This window comes from Fukomys damarensis, unplaced genomic scaffold (assembly GCF_012274545.1).
Source record: "Fukomys damarensis isolate Sample0158 unplaced genomic scaffold, DMR_v1.0_HiC HiC_scaffold_4, whole genome shotgun sequence".
In the NCBI taxonomy this organism is placed as follows: Eukaryota; Metazoa; Chordata; class Mammalia; order Rodentia; family Bathyergidae; genus Fukomys; species Fukomys damarensis.
The window spans coordinates 32585418-32608087 of record NW_022900916.1 but is presented as its reverse complement, the minus strand read 5'-3'; the positions used below and the strand labels follow the sequence as shown (position 1 = coordinate 32608087).

The window sequence follows — 22670 nt, the reverse complement described above, 5'->3', positions numbered from 1 at the left end:
AAAAAAAAAAAAAAAAAAGAAAAAAGAAAGAAAGAAAGAAATTTCATATTTCAGTACTGTTGTGATTGAGACTATTGAGAGTATAGTTATTTTCTTTAGGGAAGGGGTTTTCAGGGCTATTTTTTGCTTTTTAGTTAGATGCCTTTGAATCATACCTAAAGTCTGATTCTCAGTGCCTGATAAAATACATTTCTATTTTACACATTTCTCATTGTAAGAAAGTGTTTCCTACTTGCAATCTTTTGTCAAAATGTCATTCAAGAAGCCCTTTTCCTTCGTACTCTCATGGGTTGACAACATGCTGTTTATTTGGCATTACCCCGTGGGATTAAGTTATTAATCCTGAACTCATACCTCTTTTATGATTATTCAGGTGCTTCTTTTGAGAGAACAAGCCCACGATATAAAATTCCAGAACTAAGTGTGGCAAATTGGAGTCAGGAAGCAGTAGACACTATTGTTCCCATTGTATTTAAGCTTAACTGAATTTTAAGTTCCAGGATTGTGTTGTCTTTGTATACATTGCTTTAAAAATGCTTAGCAAAACCAGGCTCACCCCATCCCCTAAAGTGACAAGCGATAAATTTTACTTTATGTTGCTATAGCAAGATACCTAAGATTGGATCATTATAAAGAATATAGATTTATTTAGATCATGGTTCTGGAAGCTAGGAAGTCTAAATTCATGGAGCTGGTAAGGGGGCCTTCTTTTTTTTTGAGTGGGAGGTTGAGACAGGGTCTCACTATGTAGTTGAGACTGAACTGGAACGCACTATGTAGCCCAGGTTGGTCTCGAACTCACAGAGATCCTCCTGCCTCAGCCTCCCGAGTGCTGGGATTACAGGCGTGTGCCACCATGCCCGGCTTTAAGGGGGCCTTCTAATTGCATGATAACATGGTGGAGGACATCACAAAACAGTCATGCTTTTGAGAGAGGGTCTGTCTTCCTCTTATAAAGCCTCTAGTAGCATCGTGGGGACCCTACTCTGCTGATTTTATCTAATTCTCATTATCTTTCAAAGGCTCCACCCCCAAATACCGTGAATATGTGACTTTGGGAATAAGTTTATAACACGTGCAGTTTGGCGAACACAGTCAAATCAGCACACTACTGGTTACTAGATTTTTGGAAGTGAATTACCCTTTGTTATTTTTATTCTTATAATTTGCTTTTGAATGAAGAAATTGTAGAAGGCGTCTGTATGCATTTTGTTGCTTCTGGAGTTTTACACACTAGCTGGTAATAAAACAGGCGTAGAATTAACAGCATACTAAACAAAAGCCAGAAACCTTTTACTGAAGTTTTACTTCCAACCAGTTTGAGGCCAGCAGCTAATCAAATTACACCTCTAGTGCCCTATAGTTTTATCTATGATTCGTTTTTGTTGTTGTTGTTGTTGCGGGGGTAATTTAGGGTGAGGTTGGACCAATTTTTTAAAAGCCCTTCCAGCATTAAATGCCTTGTGTTTCCTTCCCTCTGTCCATGGGTACCTAGCAACATGCACAGCACGCACTCACCTGCATCACAAAGCTGTGTAAATTCACCTGTCCTGCATATGGTTATTTCCTTCGCAAAGTCATTGCTTGGTCTCCCACAATTCTCAAAGGGAATCCAAGGGTGTGTGAGAAGGCTTGCAGGGAGCTAGTACTGTACAGGTCTGACCCTGCTGCATGTCTATACAAGGGTGACTCTGCAAATTCATCCTTCATTAAGGGATTATTTTGAACTGGTTTTCCACAGGCTGTCTTTCTAATAGGAACGAGAACATTTTCTCCAACATCCATTGTCTTTGTCAGATGTTTTCTTTGATATAACTTTTGCATTAATACTCTCATACAGCTAGAAATATTGTCTGTGGCCAAATGATAGATCAAAACTAACTGATATCAATGTGATATAGAGAGTGATTCATTTTATAAACTATAAAAAAGTAAATATGAATTATGTGAACATTTTCTCTTCATAAAAGAAACTTGTTTGCATGTATATACACATATGCTGGAATTGAATGAAAATGCACTGGAGGCAGTGGGAAAATAACCATATTGAGATTTTTTTGCCTCTTTGGAATGGAATGCTAGCTCACTGGACTGGAACTGTTTTTTAGTAATTATAGTTCAGTAAATTATTTTTACTGACTTAATATTTTTACCCGATGTCAGGAGCCACAGTAAGTAGCCTATGTAGAAGAAATGTTGCCTCAGCTCTTAACAATAGATTTGGAATTGAACAGTCCAAATGGGAAATCTCAATGCAACTGTTGAGTCTTTTTAAAAATTATATTTGGAAAGTTGTGTTATATTTCAAAATAAGGCCATTTCACAGCCTCAGTGCACATGGACACCTCCCTGCTTTGCTGAAAGAGGATGTTACATCTTCAGTTTTATAACCATATTTTACAAAATCCAAGCCAATGCTATGGGATGCTTTTCAATAAAGAGCTAACTTTAAAGAAATATATTTGCCTTCTTGGTAAATACAACTTGTTGTGAGTGTTATGGCTCATTCTTTCCTATTGCTGTGCAGTTTTACACTTTGCAAACATTTCATCCATTTTTTCTCATTCCTCTGTGTCTGTAGTTTATTTCTCCATTTCTACTTATTTAATGTATTGAAGGTTTTTTTGTGTGTGGTAATTGCTTTATTGTTTCTTCTTTGTTTAATGTCTTAAATATTCTTCTAATTTTATCAACTCATTTCTTCTGCCTCAGTTTACTCTGTTGTTTTTCAAATTCCAAATAGGATGCTTAATTCATGTATTTTCATTCTTGATTTTTTAAAAAATACAAAGCAAGGAGTTTTTTTTTTTAATCATGGAGAATCTCAAGTTCTGATATGTAGTATGTTCGCAATCACTAAATAGTCTGTAATTTTTGTTTTGATTTCTCTTTTTTCCAAGTTGATTCAGATAAAGGGATTTGCTTATAATTTTTCATTTGATAGCTTTGGAATTAATTTTTGTTCATTGAAATTTGATCAAAGACTTTTCATTGTTTGGAGCTTATTAAATTTGTGCATCATCTGCTATATAGTCAATTTGTATGAATTTTCATGGCTCATAAAAAGTAGATTTATTTCTTATTTGCAAGGTACAGAATTAAGCACATCTACCTCATTGATTATGTTATTATACATAATTTTTAAATTTTTGAGGTATTATGACAGATGTTTATTTTTTCTTTTATGCACTGTAATTTTTGCTTCTTAAATTCTAATTGTCATTTGGGTCTCAAATATTGGTAACTATTAGATTCTTATAGTTTATTGTCCCCATTGTTTGTATAAAGCTCATATCTTTGTCTCATTTAATGCTTTTCCTAGAATTAAAATGTGACTCATATTAAGAATTTGACCGTCTTTATGTATTTTTTTACTTTTAACCTTTCAGATACATTTTGACTTGGGTGTATTTTAAACATCCAATGTAACTGAATTTTTTAAATAAACCAGTCTTAGAATTCTTTTATTATTTAAAATTAACATCCATGAAAAGAGGCCCTGGGATTTAGCTCAGTGGTTCTGCCATCTGCCTTTACAAGCTCAAAGTCCAGAGTTTGATCCCTGCTACCAAAACAGAAAGAAAAAAAAAAACAAAAAACAAAAAACAATAATTCTTGGTCTTAGTTGCTGTTGTATTTTAATATATTTTATATGTTTTTTAAAAAAATAGGTCACTATATTATCTCTGCCATCTCCATTATAAATTTCTAATGATGTGGAAGTTTCTATTTTTACTTAGATAATAAATAGATTTTTTATTAATACAGTTTGCAGTAGATGTTTACACTCCTTGTGGGAAGTTGATCTCTGCATATAATACATCTCAATTTCTCTTTTCATCCCTTTCTCCATGATTCCCTTCCCCTTCCCTCTCCTCCATCTCTTGATCCCCTTCCTCTTTGAGAAAGTTCTGTCTCCCTACTTTTGTTATCTTTTATTTTTCTCTTTTTTTATATTGGGTTTCTCATATAAAAGAAACCATGCGGTATTTAAACTTATTTGTCTCATTATTTTACTTACTGTTATGGTCTGAAGGTGCATTATTTTCCTACAAATGACTCAAGTTCATCTTTTTAGTTCTTCTAATAGCATATTAATGACAACTAAATCTATTTTTTAGATAGTTTGCAATGTCTCCCTTTTATAAAAATTAGTGAACTTCTGTTTACCTCATCTCTTCCCCAACACTCATTTCGAATGGTTTTTGTTACTGACTTAGTTTATCTGGTTTGTAGCTTGATTATTTAAATATAGTCCTATTACTTTATGTACCAGACTTAAATGATATGTTTTTGCAATATCTATAAAAGGATAGAGAAGCCAGTTATTTCTTGCTTCCCAATTCCTTTCCCTCCTTTTTTATTAATGACAAAATTAACTCCTTGTCATTATTAGTTGGTTATATTATTTCTAAGTTTTCCTTTTTTTTTTTTTCTTTTCTTGTACCGGGGATTGTACTTGGGGCCTTCCACTTGTGAGGCAGGCAGGGGAACCACTGAGGTAAATACCTGCTGGCCCAGTTTTCCTTTTTTTTTTTTTTGGTACTAGGGATCAAACTCAGGACCTTGCGCTTGCAGGTGGTGGTACCACTGAGCTAAATCCTCAGCCCAAGTTTTCCTAATTTTTAAAATGAGCATTCTATTTTAGGGACTGTATGTTTTCTTTGGTACCAGGGATCGAACTCTGATCCTTGTGCTTGAGAGGTAAGCAGCAGAACCACTGAACTAAATCCCAGGCCCTGTATTATTGCTTTCAAGAACAAACCAAAACAGTGACTCAGAAAGATGGAAAAGAAACAAATTGAAAAGGCATGATTCTCCAATGGTTCTTGTCCTGGTCCTCTTCAGTTTTGCCACCTTAACCAATGGTTTCTTCTAGAAGCACTGAGGAACCACATATATATGATTGCAGGTTTTCTGCTGCTGTTGTACCTGGGTCAAGTTTACTTGGGTATGACTTGGGGTCAATTTTTCCTTGAGGTCTTTTTTCAGTATTATTCAAATGTCTTCCATACTTGAATGCTGCTATGAAGAGATTGAACCATGAAGAAATTATTTCCATGTATAGATGATGATCTTTTCACTTATGTGCCCTAAGGATTATTTCTTTTTTAAAATAATTTTTGTTATGCAAATTTCAACATATATAATGAGAATGGTTTCTTTTTTTCAGAAGCTCAGTGACATTGGTTACTATCCTGTATAAGCTTTTCTTGGGACATGGTATATTCTTTTCCTCTACAGATTCTACTTACATTGATTGTATCATTTAGTGTCTTCATTTTCTACTTGTTGTGTTCTCTTACTAAGGCAAATAACTATTCATAAGTTGCCTTTTGTTTCTCTTACAATTTTCTTGCCCATTAGGTGGTCTGATTTTCTGTTCCTGCCTCTGTGTCTCTCATGCATTTTCATCAGAACAGCTCTTTGTGCTACTTCCATTGCAGTCTTCATTAATGCCATACTATCTATATTTTCTATAACTTTCCTTGCTCTATTAGCTCTTGCTATTCTGAGTTTGTTGTGGATAATTTAAGGAATGTCTTTCTGTTCATACAAATAAGTTTGGTCATTACTCGGTGGCACCATTTTTCTGATATTCCTTACACACACACACTCGCTTCTGCCCTTGTATTCCTCCCTCTCTCTAATTCTCTCCCTCCCTTTCTTTCTTCCTTCTTGTTTTCTCTCCTGCTGGGGATTGGACCAGAGCCTTGCACATGCTAAAAAAGTGCTCAATCACTGAGTTATACTCCTAAGCTTTTTTCCCCCCTTTGAGATATCTTTTTACATTTTTTGTTTCACTTTTTTGGTTTTGTTTCTGGTTTTGCTTTTGTTGGCTGCTGGTACCTCTTTCTCCTCCTCTTTTATCTCTCATCTTTTTCATCTTTTCTTTTCCTTGTCATCCTCAGGTTTTACCTCTCTTCTTTTCCTTTTCCCTCTTCTCTTTATCCTATTCCTTCCCTTCTCCAATCCCTGTTTCCTTTTTATTTTATTAACTATCAACTATCTTTTGAGTTAAATATGTTCTTGTCTAATCAACTTATTTTTTTTTTCTTGTACCAGCAATTGAACTCAGGACCTCGCGCTTGCCAGGCAGATGCTGTGCTGCGAGCTAAATGCCCAGCCCTCGAATCAGTTGTTTACAGAGGATTTGTACCAGGGAGACATCAGAGCAGTAGAACTCTAATGTGTCTATCCTTGATGTTTTATGTGGCTTCTCAGAAGTGATTGTGTGTTTGTGTATGTCTTAGCATTTACTTTTTCCAAAAATAATAGTGGGTAGCAGTTGCGCTGTTGATCATAATTCAGTCTCTACTCTGTACCCAGCCTCTCGGCATCTTTCTGTCTCCCTCTCTGATACTCACAGGTTTGACAGCTCTTACAGTTCCCATTTAGATTATACATTTTTCCTTGTGTTTATGTCTGTGCTTGCATTTCTGTTTCTCATTCATTCTCCTTGTTTTTGAGGTTATAGCTTCTGAGAAGTAGTGTTAAAACCCACTCTCATCTTGTATCAAATTCACAAAGCTCTTCTCATACCTTATATTTGGGCTTTCTTCCCCTGGGGAAGGAGATTATATTGCTGCATTTTGTTCAGCTTGATTCTTTTGTTGACTCCTAACATTACTTTCTTTCATTCCATCTAAAAGGGCTCACTTGAAATATCACTTGCATGCCTTTTGATGATTTCAGATTGATAGATGTTATTTTCCCTGTGAAGTTCCAGTTCAGGAGGGACTTGCTTCTTTTGAAGTGTTTTTTGCTTACATATTGCCACAGTAACAAACTTCAAAACGTATAACAGTACACATGAATGCCAGTTATCGCCCACTTACATAAACCACAGAACAAGTGTCTCTTGACTCTTGGGTAGTCCTTTGATAAGCAGAGATGTCTGCTTATAAGGCTTCCAAAAGTGCTTGACTAGGTGAAGGAAGCACAGGGGGAAAGGGCATAGAAAAGTAGGAGGTACAGGAGATTTGATACCTGTGTAAACTGGGGTTAAAAAGGCAGTCTCCTTCTCTTGTTCTCTTATTATGTAGTGCTAACTAGAAGAAAATTGGGCAGTGTAGACCTGCTGTGCGAATCAGAGGTGAAGGAGAAGGATCGGAGTTCATTTAGCAGCTCCCTGCCCAGTTCCTCTCTAACTTGTCTGTCATAAATGCCAGAATAGCCAAAGGAACATGTTTCTAAACAAATTAGTCTTTTCACTGACTCGACAAATATTCATTATCTGCCTTCTTCATCCGCACTATTTGACTTAGTCGTCTGTCTTAGTACCCACCAAGGAATGATATTTTTCTGAACTGTCCTGCAAGAAAAAAAATGATTTGTGACAGCCAAAGCTTTTTGAAAATGTTGATTTCTTCAATAAAGAGCAATGTGTCTGAGTAATTCCACAAGGGCCAGTAGCTGTGAAGCCTTAATATATATCGTGTGATCTGCCACATTAGATTCACCAGCAGATGTCCATTCCGCCAAATAACTTAGAGCATATTTTTTCAACTCATAAATGTATCTATATTCCAAAGGGAATTCAATGATGGCTGTTTTAAAATGGGGTTTTAATAGTTGAGTCTACTCAGCTCAATTAAATACAGATTTATAGCTTAGGGTATGTGCAAATTTGTGAATTTAGAAATTGTTTAATACCATGCAACCTTTCAGTAATGAGGTCCAAACTAATGCTTAAACCTTAATAGTTAAGTACCTCCCCGTCTCCACCTGCCCCATTAAAAGGTACCAGCAAAGCAATTTGTGTCCCTGTCATGTAGAAAATGAGGTTTTTATTGTTGTAGCTGATCTATCCCACTAAATTATCTGTAACACTAGAATTTATGTCAAAAATATTCTCCCTTTCTTCCTACTGCCCAGTTGGAAATAGCCCAAGAGCAAATCATTTTTCTCACGCCACTTAAAAAAGAGTGCTTCTCAGCAGCACATCCTTGGGACCAGAGGAGCTCTGTGTTCCATGGTGTGGGTGTTTACATACAAGTAAAGGGTGCAGAAGGAACAAGCCACTTGAGGATTGTTCCCAAGGCCCTTGGTCGTCTCCATCTCCCACCTGACCTGCTGTTGAGTTTCCTTTGATGCCCCTCCTTTTCCGTCCTTTCAGTGGAGTGTGAGGCAACGCTCTTCGTTCTTGGTACCATGCCTTAAAAAGAAGCAACCTTCCATTTTTTCGCTAGGTCTGATGGCAGCTTGTTATAATCTTTCATTTACTACTCATTTAGTGGCAATATTTATTGTAGTTGAGTGTATTAAATGGAACAGAATCACTGAGTATTTTTCAAATCTGACTTTAAATATAGTTTCCTATTTGGAAACAGTGATAATTCTTTTTTTTAATTACTTACACAAACTTTTCTCATTTCATCTTCATCATCACCATATTTTGTAGGGGTTATGATTTCATATTTAAGAGATGATAAAATAGAGATTTAGGGACAGTGACCTTTCTGGGATCACACATCAGGCAGGAGAAAAACAGTACTCAAGCACAGATCTCAGTTATTGTGCTGAGCAGGTTCTTTCCTAGTAAAAGGAAAGCACAACCTCACTGCTGGGAGAAGAGTCACTTACTTTCTGCTGTCCTCCAGATGTGGCTGAAGTACTGAGCTTCTGGTTCATCTTTGTAAAAATCATCTTCATCACCAGGCTTGGTTATGCACACACTTAATCCTGGCACCTAGGGAGATTTCCAAGCTTAAGTCCCCATTGGACAACTTAATGAAAACTTTGTCTCAAAAATAATGTTAAATGAAATAAATCAGATGTGCAAGCTTAAATATTGCATGGTTTCTTTTATTCGAGAAACCCACACTATAAATAAAATGTATAATAAAAAATAATAGGAAATAGGGAAATAGATCTTTTGCAAATGGGAAGGAGACCAAAAGGTGGAGAGAGGGGTGAAGAAGGGGAGGGAACTGGTGTAAAAAGAATTAAAGTATACTATGTATATATACTGATTCCCCACCAGGAATGTAAACATTATGTACTGCAAACATGTCTTATAAAAAACAAACATTGAAAATAATTTAAAAATAAATAAAAGGGGCTAGAAATGCAGCCCCTGGGTTCACTTTCTAGTACTTCAAAATATAAATAAATGAACGAATGAATTAGGTAATTAATATCTCCATGAACAGTTAGACTTTCCCTACTTCTTATTTATTGTATTTATTACCCTGATGCTTTTGGTGGGACCAAGAATATATTGGTCAGGATATATTATTTTATTTATTACTATCTAATTTCTTCTTAAATTTTTTTTAACCTGGAGATTGAACTCAGGATTTTACACTGAGCCATATCCCCAGACTTTATTTTTTATTCTTTATTCTGAGATAGGGTTTCACCAAGTCTCTGAATTTCCCAGGCTGGCCTCCAACTTGTGATCGTGCTGCCTCAGCTTTCAGAGTGCTGGGATTACAGTCATGTGCCATCCTGCCCAGCTTTTCTCTTTTTTCTTTCTAGTCCACTTTCTACTGTAGACTGAGTCCTGGGGCTAAGAACACTGAGGCTCTTACTGCAGTCGTATGTGTCTTCAGAAAGCTTTAGGACACAAAACCAAATCAATCTAGTTTGAATTTGAGATTTGGATATTGCCCACAGCTGGGAAAGGTTCAGTGACCTCAGAAATGTCACAGATAGACACAGGAAAGCTTGAAAACATGCAGCAATTCTGATTACAGTGTTGGCTGCAAACCATAGAACACATGGCCTGTTGCCTCCTTTTCCATAGGGACCCCATTCCTGCCCAATGAGGCTTTGTTCACAACAGCATGAGCCCTTGCAGTTGGATGAAATGCTTGTCCTCCAGAGGGTTCAGCCACTTGGAATCTTTTATACAGAGGAGTCAGTGCCATAAGGACATATTACATAATGTAATTGTAATAATTAAAATAAAGACCAGCGGCCTTACTGGCAGCTGAAGTTGCTAAATAAAATCTGGGTGGCTCAGCCTGCTGTTTTTAATTTACTGTGACCTTCTGTTTTTCCAGGGTGATAGAGAAGCGGAGCTGGGGCTGCCTTTTTCTCCTCTGTGTGACAGAAAGTCCACCATGGTTGCTCAGTCGCAAGTAGGTACGTGTTTGCCGACCACTGAATAGAACAAATTACCAGATGAAAGGAAGTTCATATGCTCCCAGGAATTCTATGGCTGGGGCCAGAATCACTAGCTCCACCTACCATGATGTGCTTATGGTTTTAGCTTTAGGGTGATGGAGACACATCATTCTTAGCCTTAGAATTAGCTGGTTCCTGGGGACCTTCTGGTTTCTCTGTCTTTTCCTGGAAAGAGTTAAAGAGGCTTCACCTTTACATGGAGATGACAGGTATCACTGTCAGGAGGCACCTTCTGCTTCGGGCTCTTCCTTTTGAATGTCATACTGAGAAGTGCTATGGTATTTCTCATCATTGTCATTTTTTCTAGAACCGTTCAGGGGATCCCATTTTCTGGAGGGTCCTACTTTCAAGAGTGGCTCTTGTAAAATGTTTTCTTCCTGATTTCTTTCCTTCTTTCCTCTTCTCTTCCTCATTTTCTCCCTTTTTATAAACACTTTGTAAGCATAATTTTTTTTCTGCTAAACACCAATATTTAGCATTAAAAAACCCTCAGGTATGGGAGTAGGTACCATTGCCAAACATACAACTTTGAAGAGCCTGAAATCATTAAAAAATAAATTTAAAAAATATTTATTGATTATTTTGTTTTTGTTTGGAGTCATTTTCTTTCTTTCTTTCTTTTTCTTTTCTTTTTGATACTGGGGATTGAACTTGTGTCCTTGCGCTTGGGACACAGGTGGCGGAATCACTGAGCTAAATCCCTGGCCTGATGTTTCTTTATAATATTTGTTGAGTCCTTTTTAAATATTGGGTGCTGGTAGGCATTTAAATAGATGTTAAAGACAGATGCAAATTTAAATGGTATCTGCTTTCAAAGACATTAAACTGGTATGGGTAGGCAAGATGTTAGGAAAACAAAAATCTGTGTTAAATTAAAACTTGGAAGATAACACAGTAGAATACAGAACAGAATGTGTGATCCATTAGTCCCGGGTGGTCCACAAAATCTTATTGAGGATAAGATTTGAGTTGCATCCTAGGAGGAAATCAGTCACTGTTTTGGAGAAATAGTGATACATGTTACACTTGAATTAGGGCTGAGTAGGAGGGCATTCCAGATCAGGTATATGGCATTTACAAAGTGGAGGAATTAAAACCTTTCTTGCACAGCCAGTGAATTCTTAATAGTGCCATATGGCATAGGGGCCGTGGACAGGGAGTGGATGCAGGAAAGGACGTGTCTGGAAAGAAGATGGAGTCCAGATTTTATATTATGCTAATAATAGCACATTCATATACTTTCCTATGAGAAATAAGGTCATATCTAGAAAATTGTATGTAAAGTTTAAAATGTACAAGTTCATGTTTTAGCCTGTGGGCTAAATCTGACTCACCACCTGTTCTTTTTTTTTTTCTTTAATACCAAAACATTTATTGGTACATTGTAGCCATACATAATGGTAAAACTCATCATAGGGAATTTGCACCTGTGCACAATACCTCCTGTCTCTTTTTTCCATTCCCTTCTTCCCTCAAGCACCCCTGCCCTCTTTATACACAAAAGCTTTATTTCCCTTTTTCCTTCTGTTTTCACATTTTTGTCCCTTCCTTCCTTTCTCTTTCCCCCACCTTTGTTCCCCTTCCCATTTGAATGTTTTCTTCCCATTTTCCAGTATCCTACATTTTAGGCCTTATTTCCACTTTCGGCTTCTCACACCAGAGAAGCAATGCAGTATTTAAACATGCCTGTCCTATTTATTTTGCTTAAGAATATGGTCTCAGGGTACAGCCATTTAGCTATGAATGTCTCCAGCTTAACCTTCTTTATGACAGAATAGTACTCCATTGTATAAAAAAACACATTCTCTTTATCCATTTGTCAGTTGATGGGTATTTGGGCTGTTTCTAAGATTTATCTATTTCAAACTGTGCCAGTATAAACATGGCTATGCATATATCACTTGTCACTACGTGTTCTTACAAATAAAGTTTTTATACAGCACAGTTGGGCCCATTCATTTACTGTCAGTGGCTGCTTTGGTACTAGAGGTAGCAGAGTTGACTGGTTTTGATACAAATGGTATAGCCTTCAAAGACTAAATAACATTCTATCTTTTGCAGAAAAAGTTTGCTGACCCTTCCTTATTTTATAAACATTTCTCGTGCAGTAGCCTGGAGGATTTTGTGGAGGGTTTTCAGTGAGACTAGAGATAAGGAGAACAGTTGGATGCTTCCTGCAGGACTGCAGGGCAGAGATGCTCAATCAGAACTGAGGTGTAGCTCAGACTCTCCAGTTAGGACCCTCACTCTAGTTATGACCACTGTCCCAGGTTCCAGCCCTTTTCTTTCAATTCTATTTGTCTTCCTTTATCCAATGTGCCCTTGTACCTCAGTCACCAGATGGAAACCCATCATCTTTCTCCTCCCAGCTCCTGGTAGTCCCTGCTTTGTTGCTGGAGCATCTTGGATGAATCTCCACAGAAGTGGTCCCATCTCCTTCATTTCTACCGTACAGTGGCTGTGGTTCCTACCTTCTTTACCTTCTGTTTGAGCTGTTGTAGAAGCTTCTATCATGATTTCCCATCCTGTCTCTCATGTTCATTCCTTTCTCATTCATCCTGCTCCATTGACTTTTCTAAGGAACATCTGAAAAGATCTTAGTGTTTTGATGCCCAGACATCTTCAAAGGCCTATAGTGTCCCTCAGGTCCCAACCCCAAAGACTCTCTGTCCCCGAGCTGTTGATGACTTTCCTTCCAAAGCTTTTTCTCCCTAATTCTGAGAGTCCCTAACCTCCAGTCATCTGTCTTACATCTCCTTCACTGTTTCTCACATCTACTATCTCACTTATTCCATCTCTCTGCACCCAGAATTATGGTCACATCTTCCTGGAGGAATGGCTCAGCTCAAACATCACAACCTCCATGAAGCTGTTCCCAGGCCTTTCTGAGAAAGGGAAATGTCCCCTCTCCCTTCCCAGGACCCTGCATCTGGGCTTCTCCTTTCACCCTCCATGTGTTCTAGTGGGTCACTCTTGTGCTTATTTAATCTCCTATAAATTCATCAAGGGCAAGCAAGTTTTGTTATTGATCTTAGTCTTTTACACAATTCCTACCATAATGCTTGTTACATAGCAGGTGTTATATATATTTTTTAAAGCAATTAATTGAATTTTGTGTTAAAAAGTCATAAGAAAATGAGGTATAAACAATGGAACTGACTCATCACATTCAAAGAATTTATGAAATGGATAAGACTGATGGACTCTTAAACACTTCTTGAGCTCCTTTGCAGATGAATTTGTTTTTAAGACCAGAAAGACTTATCAGTTTGTACTGGAAAATACAGAAAAGCCCCATTTACCCTGGAGCTCCTCCTCTAAGGCACTGCTGTTTCTCCACAGGTTTCATTGATTTCATTGTGGAACCCACCTTCACTGTGCTCACAGATATGACTGAAAAGATCGTGAGTCCCTTAATCGATGAACCCTCCCAGACTGGTGGGACAGGACAGAGACGATCTAGGTCAGTAAAGAAGTTTGGGTTCTCAGGTCCAGCCTGTACATGAGGGTAGAGTTCTCCTGGGAATGGTGGTGGGATTTCATAATGATGTCTGTATTACTTTCTTCTCAGAAGGACTTTTTCTGCCTCTTTCTTTTTCTCAGAGGAATTAAAATTGTAGTGTCTGTACTCTCCGGCTGCCCTGTAAGGGGTAACCAAGTTCCAAATTATGACAGGCAGGTCCTGATTGCCTGCTCCCTCTTAGCTTTTTCCAACAGCAACACCAATCACTGTACTTTTACCCACTGGTCCCAGATGGCACCAAAAGACAGTAACACTGACTAGAGATATATTTTTAAGTTGTTATTGTTATATATTTTGTCAGTTACAGAAAGCTAATTAATGTCCTTTCCATCTTCCATCAGTGGTTTTTGGAGTATTTATTCTTTGTTTCCTTTTAAAATATTAGTATATGTTTGCAGTATGTAGTAATTACATTTAGAAAATTGCTTCATGTTCATAACACCTCTCAATTACGAGAAATAAAACTGACTTTCATTTCTTAATTTAGGAAGAGAATGAAGTAGAAAAATAAAAACCTGAATGTTTTCAGTCACCTTAATTTCCTCATCAGAGAAAATGTGGATTATAATAATTCTTATAGTTTGCTGGAAAGATCAAATGTGTGTGCGCATGTAGGTTCTAATACAGAGGAAGTGCTAGCCACAGTAAATCTCCCATTTAGTCTTTATTGACAATGCTACTGCTCCTGCTCCATCTACTATTACTGCCACCCCTGTGCTACCACCCTACTAACGCCACTATTGCTGCTGTGGCCACTATTACTGTGACTCCTACTATTTCTACCAACTACTAGGATTGAGGCCTCTCCTCCTCCATCCCAAACTTAGGCTTCCTCATAAAGGAGAAAGAACATAGAATGAATTGGAAAAAGAAAAGAACAGAGAAAGTAAATGGGAGAGGGGATGCTCAGGGACGATTAAGACACTGGGACCCCAGAGATGCTCAGGATGGATAAAACCCCATTAAAGTTACTAGCAAAAAGGATAGAAGCCCCTGTCCCAGGCCTCATAGTCCCAGTGGCTCTTTAAGGCCTGGCTGAAACCCCACTTGTCCAGTCCGCCTCCATTGTCATTCAGTGGTTTGTGTTCAAGTCAGTCAACCCTTAGGCCATGAGATACTTTGTTAGAAGGAAAGTACCTTGTACTTTGTAAAGTCACACCCACTTTTGAAAGGTAAAGTACTGTTCATTTAAAGTAAGGTTCTTAGTGTGATCAGGTACAAAATCTCTAAGCTCTCTGTTCGTCTTCACTTTCTCCAACCAACATAAGGATATTATCCCTTCTCTCTTATTTAGGGAACCAGGATCAAAATGATCTTAAGTCCAGAAGAAGGGTTGAGCTGGGGAGAAAAAGGACCAAATTACTGGGTAACTTGAAAAAGTGGTCATTGTAGAAGCATATGGATGAGCTGTTGGAACAAGTAGAAGTTTAAGTTCAAATTCATCTGTTTCAGTGAAGAGAGAAATTTCATGAAGGGAATTTTGATTATTGGGGAAAAAAAGAGATCAAACAACAGAAGACAATGAGAAATATCAAAGCTCGGAGGGTGAGGGGTTGATATTTTTCCTGTTGAAAATTTGCAGTTTCTCACCTGTTACAGATCCAGAAATTTCATGACAGTGCCTCAATGAGTAACACTCACTTTTCTCTTGGGCTTGTGCATTGCATACAGTTTTAAACACTAATGCTCCTCTTTTGTATGATTTTTTTGTGTGTTCTTTAGTTTGAACAACATCAGTTCATCAGATGCAAAGCGATCGGGTGTCAAGAGCTCTGGGTCAGAAGGAAGTGCCCCCATCAATAATTCTGTCATCCCTATTGACTATAAGGGCTTTAAAGCCACCTGGACAGAAGTGGTGCACATCAATCGGGAGAGATGGAGAGCCAAGGTGCCCAAAGGTAATGTGCTGTGGGGAGCAGTCTTCCAGGACACCTGCCCAAACCACTTAGCAGCCACTCAAATAGTAAGGGGGTGTCTTTCCCAATTTATAGTCATTGCAAATAAAGCACAATTGCTCAGGCTACTAAAGTTCACCAAGTATTCTAATCTCTCGTCTTTTGATCTTCATTATGTATAATACTGAATGCATGGGGAAAAGAGGCAGACCTCCAATCCTGCTAACATCATAGCCTTGTATGATGTGGCTGAACTCCTTTTCCCTCTATGAAGATTCTAAAGGTTATGAGTGTTATTATTTTTGAATTTCTGAACTGTCTTATTATTCTCATTTCATGTTATATCATAAAACAGTAAGGACTTTATTTCTTCTTTTACCTTAATAAAGCCCTCTAAAAGTCATCTTGGCTATTATGCTGGGATATAAGGAACTTTCATTTTCCTATTTTCGTTTTTATCTTTGTATTCACAAGTTCCCTTCACTTGTTGCTCTGAATATAGAACCACTTATCTGAGATGATACTGCTGGGTTACCCTGAACAATGGCAAGAGAGAGCGAACCTGGTTAGGGTGAGGTTTATAAGGGGTTGGGAGAGCATCGTGTGTAAGCCAGTGATAGGTTGATGCTAGTGACAAGAGTGGAACTGATTGGCAGGTTTGAACTTAGAGCTGGGTAGGACTATAAGCAGGAGAGCTCTGTGGTGGGAAAGTTAGGTTGCACTTTGTCTTGGAGTGACTTATTTTCTTCAGGGAGGAGCCATTTAGGATATGGGGCTGGCAGAGCCATTTTATCTAGCAAGGAACTCTTATTATTACAGATTCTTGTTATTATGGAATAGGGGCGAAGGTCTCTTTTTCTGTGTCTGCTTCTTGCTGTCAAGGGGGCATTGATAGGGGTCTGGGGTGACAGATAGGGTTTTATGTGACAGTGGTGTGGTGCTCTGTGACAAGGGGCTGGTAACCAACCATGATGAGTTCACATTCTTTCTGGTTGGTAAAGGCCCACAGAGTCTCCTGCAAGAAATTTTGAAAAAAACAGAACAGACAAGGTCAGAAAAGTAGGATTATACAGAGACTAGTGAGGGGACCCAGGAAAGGAAGAAGCCGTGAAAGCCATTGGTCAGAATATCCTGAAAGAGAATGTAGTCACGTCTAAGTCTTGCCTACATTTTTTCTGCATAGAAAACTCTGACTTCCGTTATCTTGATTCCAACAATACCAGATTGGTTTACAAAGTACCAACATTCTTCTCCTAATAGGAGGCATGTTCCCCCTGTTCTGCTGTTATCATGTTCAGGGCCTGTCTATTCTGGAATATCATACCTGCCAGCCAATTGATTTGAGACTGCAGAGTGGCCAGTGAATCAGCTACCTTTATATATACTCATTTAGTTCTTGGGATAGGTAGTAATAGAAATGTATTGATGTTGAGATTCCTGGGACCCCTATGCCTATTCCTGCCAGAACTTCAGCTTCATTAGAAAAGGGAGTACAGGAAGGGCACGCTTATTAAGATGGTGGATATTGCCAGGGATTTAGCTCAATGGCGCCACTGCCTGCCTTGCAAGCACAAGCTCCTGAGTCCAAACCCCAGTACCAAAAAAAAAAAAGAAGATGGTGGATATTGGTTTAAAAATACCCCAGTACCAAAAAAAAAAAAAGAAGATGGTGGATATTGGTTAAAAAAAAATGTCTAGCACATTTGTTGTTGATATTATCTGTATGATCGCTTTGAATTTGGCAGCCTCTAGGCAAGAATAAACAAGATTTTTAAAGAAATTAAAGCATGAAAGATCTAAACATGAGCACAGGTGAGGAGAAAGTCACACTTAAGTACTGAAATAGTAAGAGATTATAACCTGTTGGCTCTTAGATTCTTTCATTAATAAAGGTCATCTATAAGTCTGATACCTTGTCATAAGTCTCTCTAGTTTCAGCTGTAAGAGGAGACAATTTGAAGAACAAATCTCACTAAGAAATTTAAAACTCTAGCTGAGCATTTGTAGATTTTACCATAGTTTTTCCTAATGGTCCATAACCATGGTCAGCTACTGGAAACTGCCAGAAGAGATCAGTGACTGGAGCCTCTTTTTTTATTGAGTTTATTGATACAATTTAGTTATACAATAAGTACAGTTGCATTCATTATTGGGATCTTGTACCTTTACATGATAGGTCTTGATTCTCATTTTCTCCCCTTGTCCCTGTCCTCCCTTCACTGCCTCCTCCCCTCCCCATTTACAAACACTTTATTTCCATTTTTTCATTTTCTCATATTTTTTTCATTTCCTTTATTCCCTTTCCCCTACCCTTCCCACTTTCCCTACACCTTTAGCCCTTTTCTTCCCATTTCACAATGTCAGTTATCTCATTAAGATCTTATGTACTATTACAGTTTATTCACAACAGAAAAACTATTCGGTATTTACACATGTGTGACTTACTTATTTCACTTAGGAGTATATCCTCAATATGTATCCATTTTCCTATGAATGAATCTAATTTCTCATTCTTTATGGCTGAGTAGTATTCCATTGTATAGAAAAACCACATCTTCTATATCCAATCTCCAACTGATGGGGAAATGGGCTGTTTCAAAGTTTTAGCTATTACAAACTGTGCTGCTATAAACATGGGTGTGCATATGTCACTGTGATATGATTCTTTTAATTCTTTTAGAAAGATACCCAGCAGAGGGATGGCTGGGTCAAATGGAACCTCTAGTCCCAGCTCTTTGAAGTATCTCCATATTGATTTCCATAGTGGTTGCACCAGTCTGCACTCCCACCAACAATGGAGAAGGGTTCCTTTCTCCCCATAACCCCGCCAACATTTGTTATTAGTTGATTTCTTGATGGCAGCCATTCTTTGTGGGGTGAGGTGGAATTTCAGTGTTGTTTTCATCTGCATCTCTCTAATGACCAGTGATGTGGAACATTTTTTCATATATTTTCTTGCTGCTGTTACTTCTTTGTCTGAGAAATGTCTGTTCATTTCAGATGCCCATTTTTGAATTGGATCTTTATATTTGGGAGGACTAATTGTTTTGAGTTCTTTATATATTCTAGATAATGGTCTTTTGTCTGAGGAGCAGCTGGTAAAAATTTTTTCCCACATTGTAGGCTGTCTCTTAGTTCTGTTGATGGTTTCTTTTACAGTGCAGAAGCTTTTTAATAAGATGAGATCCCAGTTATTGATTCTTTCTGCTAGTTCCCGTGCTACTGAGGATTTGTTCATAAAATCTTTTCCTGTGCCAGTGTCTTCAAGAGTTCTGCCTAACTTATCTTCCAGCAAGTTTAGTGTTTCTGTTTTAATATTTAGATCTTTAATCCACTTGGATTTTAATTTAGTGCTTGGTGAGAGATAAGGGTATAGTTTTCATCTTTGGCAGGTTGAGATCCAGTTTTTCCAACACCATTTATTAAAGAGGCCATCCTTCCTCCAGTGAGGATGGTCAGCTCCTTTGTCAAAGATGAGGTAGCTAGCTGAGTACATCTGGATTTGTTTTTGTGTCTTCCAATCTGTTCCACTGATCCTCAGGTCTGTTTCTTTGCCAGTACCATGCTGTTTTTATCACAGTGGCTTTGTAGTATAGTTTCAAATTGGGAATTGTTATACCCACTGACATGTGTCTGTTGCCTAGAATGGCTTTTGCTATTCTAGGTCTCTTATGGTTCCAAATGAATTTTTGGATTCTTTTTTCTAGTTCTGTGAAATATAGTGTTGGAATTTCAATTGGCATTGCATTGAATTTGTCTAGCAGATTTGGTAGTATGTCCATTTTCACTATGTTGATTCTTGGAGCCTCTTTTTATACCTAGTTTTATTATTATGGCATTATTTAAAACTCTTTTGGTTATTCTTTTCTGCTGGTTGTTTAAGATCAAGCTAAAGTGAGACTTGTGTCAATCAATATGAACATCTTTCTATCTATCAAGGTCAGTTAAGTCATTATTTTGCAACCATGCATAGAGCCTCTCAGCTCCTCTGTCAGCATCAGCCATCAGCATGGGTCAAGGCCTTGCTTGACCATGTTGCTTTCAGTGAAATCACGGGAGATTTTCCCCTCTTTGTGACCCTCATTTGGGACATGGTATACTTGTCCTCTGGTGTCCAGCAATCTCCCTGCTCAGGAGGTTGGGTGACTTACCAAAGATGTAGGATCCCATAGAAAAGGTTCCCTCATGTCCTGGATTCTTTGTTGATCTTGAGGGGCTAGGGCAAAAATATTGGCAGTCCTCTTAGCACAGTTACCTTTCTAGTTTTGGTCTCCAAAGTTTAGTTGTTAAACACCCAGAAGAGAAGATCAGTGACATTAGTGCAGTAGGAGCAATGAGCTTAACTATTACAGTTTTATCTGGATAGCAAGCATTTTGGAATCTAAAATATAGTTAGAGTACTATTATTTTTATCAGTCATGGTTGTTCTAGTAGTTGACTTCCTGTAGAATATTAAACGAAAAAACTTTGGATGAGGAGCCACATATAATAATTATAATAATATTTTAGCATGACAATCATGATAACATTATCTTTCTAACAGACTTACATGTCCATCTTGATATAAAATAGCCATTGTTAAACATGGTCCCTTCCAAAAACACATAAAAAACAGAAAACTCCTACTTATAACCTTCTGATAGGATGCCATCTAAGTATGCCTATAAATGTACCTGTTATCATGAGTAGCAAAAGAGAAGGGTGAATAACTGGATCAAAAGGAGGTTATTGCCATAAACAATATGTTGGAAGACCTGTATAGTCAGAAAACATGAATACATTTTGTACACCAGAAACGTATCAATAATATTTATTACAATTATATGAAACCTTATGTTCTGTAATATAGCTTCATACCGAAAGGATTTTTTTTAATAACACCTTGTTTTTTCCACAGAAAATTTTACATTTTGAAGATGACCAGTATAAGCATATCACAATAACATATTTAGAACTCAACCCTTTGATGATAACCAATGCAAACATTTTATAATAACATTTAGATAGTATTCATTGGGGGTGTGTCTTCCCATAAAGCTATGAAAGTTACTGGAGCTCCCATAGTGAACAAAGACCAGAATAAATTTTTCTGAGCAACTGCTTCTCTTTACATCAAGGGAAGTCCCATCCTCCAGCCATCCCCCCAAACCCAAAAGTTTTTATTCAATTACCTTGACAATTTCCTTTCTATATCACCTGTAAAAACAAGATTGTAAAAATCAACAATTTATTTATAACCAATAAAAAATAGTTGAGTTATAGAATGTAGACAGCAATATGTTTTACAATCAAAAGTAATGTTTAATGTCTTTTGATGAGCTGGCAACCTGGGAGAAAAGGAAGGCATACTTTAATAACACATCAAAAATACAGTTGGACAAACACAAATAATTGGATGGACACAGGCACACATATAAGACAATTTATGAAACTAGAGTGCACTCAAAAATATTTGGCCAACTGAATTATAACATCTCTTTTAATTAAGACTGGTCAAAACTTTTGTAGGTCAGTTAACAAAGATATCTTGTAATTAGAATCAAAAGGAATAAAAGCACTTTATACCTGTAGTTGTAATCTTTTGTAACAAGCTAGTATTAGAACAGCAGCATAATATTGTGTTATAGTTATTCTCAGAAGTCTGTAAGGAGAAAGGATAAAGAAGGGCAAGTTAACCCTATAATTACAATTCAAGAATTTGCAATGTAAAAGAAATACTTTAAATACATCAGTTAAACATCTGGAAACCAAACACTAGTCAAACATTACTTTAATTTGAAGACAACAGGTACATTTGTCAATTAGCCAGAATTTATAATTTGATTTTTTTTAAAGATTCTCCTGCCTGCATGGTATCGCAGCTTATTTTAATATGGAACAAGCAGTCTGTAGCTGCCCCTGAGCTATAACATAGCAGTTGGTCTTTGAGCTCTGATCTTAAGCATTACATTTTCTTTGAATTGTTTTAAAACCTTTTATTTTATTTTTCAATCTTTATGTAGAAAACAGTAGGGCCAGATGAAATTTCTTGGTAATGCAGCCTGCCCAACAAGTTGTTGATATGTAAATGAGCAGGGCCTGGAGAGGGTTTTACTTTCTTTTTCAAAGTCTTGCTTCTTTTTCTCCTCTGGGGAAGCTGAAGAAGGAAGAGCAGATGGAGCAGTGGGTGTAGGAACTTAAAAGTCTCCCCTATCTTTGCAGCCTGTTGTGTAATATAGCAATGGGGGAAAGAGGAAACACAGCAGTAGGGGGTCACCTGTGCAGCTGAGGAGGCCAGGTGTTAAATCACGCTCCTGTGTGAGGGGGGCGGGGTGGCTTTGGATGTGGTGAGTGAGCACTGTGGGGAGGGAGAGCTGGGGGGGGGGGGGTGATCCGCTGGTTCAAAGGCAGACACGTCAGCCTCTGGGCAGGGATTGGGGTCACTGGTGGTGCAGCATGAGCAAGGAGAATCTGAAAGGTGGCCCGAGATGACAGAGGGGGGGCAGGTATGAAGGTAAGAGAAAGCCTGCATGTAGGGGACTTAAAACCATTTGCCATTGTGTTGGCAAAAATTATAAAGGTCTCACAAAATGTTCGAATTGAGTGTTCCATTTCCTGGCCAGTGGGAGGGCCAGATGTGTAGGTGAGTATCAGCTCCTGAGGAGAAGGGCAAAAGGGAGAAGTGTCCTTGACCCCTTTGACAATCTCCAGAGAGAGAGTGAGAGAGCCAGACAGATGGGGCACCCCCCAGGGGTGGCAGTCCTGGCTGTTGGACGATGAGTCTGTCTGACCTAGTGATAGGATTTTCTGAGAGAGGAACAGAGGACCAAGAGAGAGAGGCTGATCCGGAGATTAGGGACCCTTGTGGATGCGGGTGTCAACAACGGCAAAGGTGAAGGGCCTCTGGTCAGGTGCTTGTCTGGCAGGGTTCAAGAAGGAAGGCTGGGAGGCCAATCAACCTGACCAGCAGGAGATCATGGTGAAATCCTGACTGTTGCCTTCCCGGGTTTCAGCACCAGAATGAAAGAAGACAAGCTGAAACAGGAGCACCCTTGGGCTTTATTGGGGGGAAAGAGCTGCTGGGCTATCTGGAAAAATAGCAAGAGAGAGTGAACCCAGTTGAGGTGAGCTTTATAAGG

The 22670-nt window shown here is 38.1% G+C and overlaps 1 protein-coding gene across 7 annotated transcripts in view; it reads left to right on the top strand.

Annotated features, from left to right (window-relative positions):
• The window catches only part of Pde1c (phosphodiesterase 1C), a 576741-nt gene that overhangs the window by 493424 nt on the left and 60647 nt on the right, over window positions 1–22670 (top strand). For all 7 annotated transcript variants that reach the window (XM_010628348.2, XM_033757619.1, XM_010628349.2 and 4 more), the window contains 3 exons: window positions 10011–10092; window positions 13477–13597; window positions 15380–15555. In XM_010628348.2, the coding sequence (XP_010626650.1) occupies window positions 10011–10092; window positions 13477–13597; window positions 15380–15555 (379 nt within the window). The remainder of the gene's footprint in view (window positions 1–10010; window positions 10093–13476; window positions 13598–15379; window positions 15556–22670) is intronic.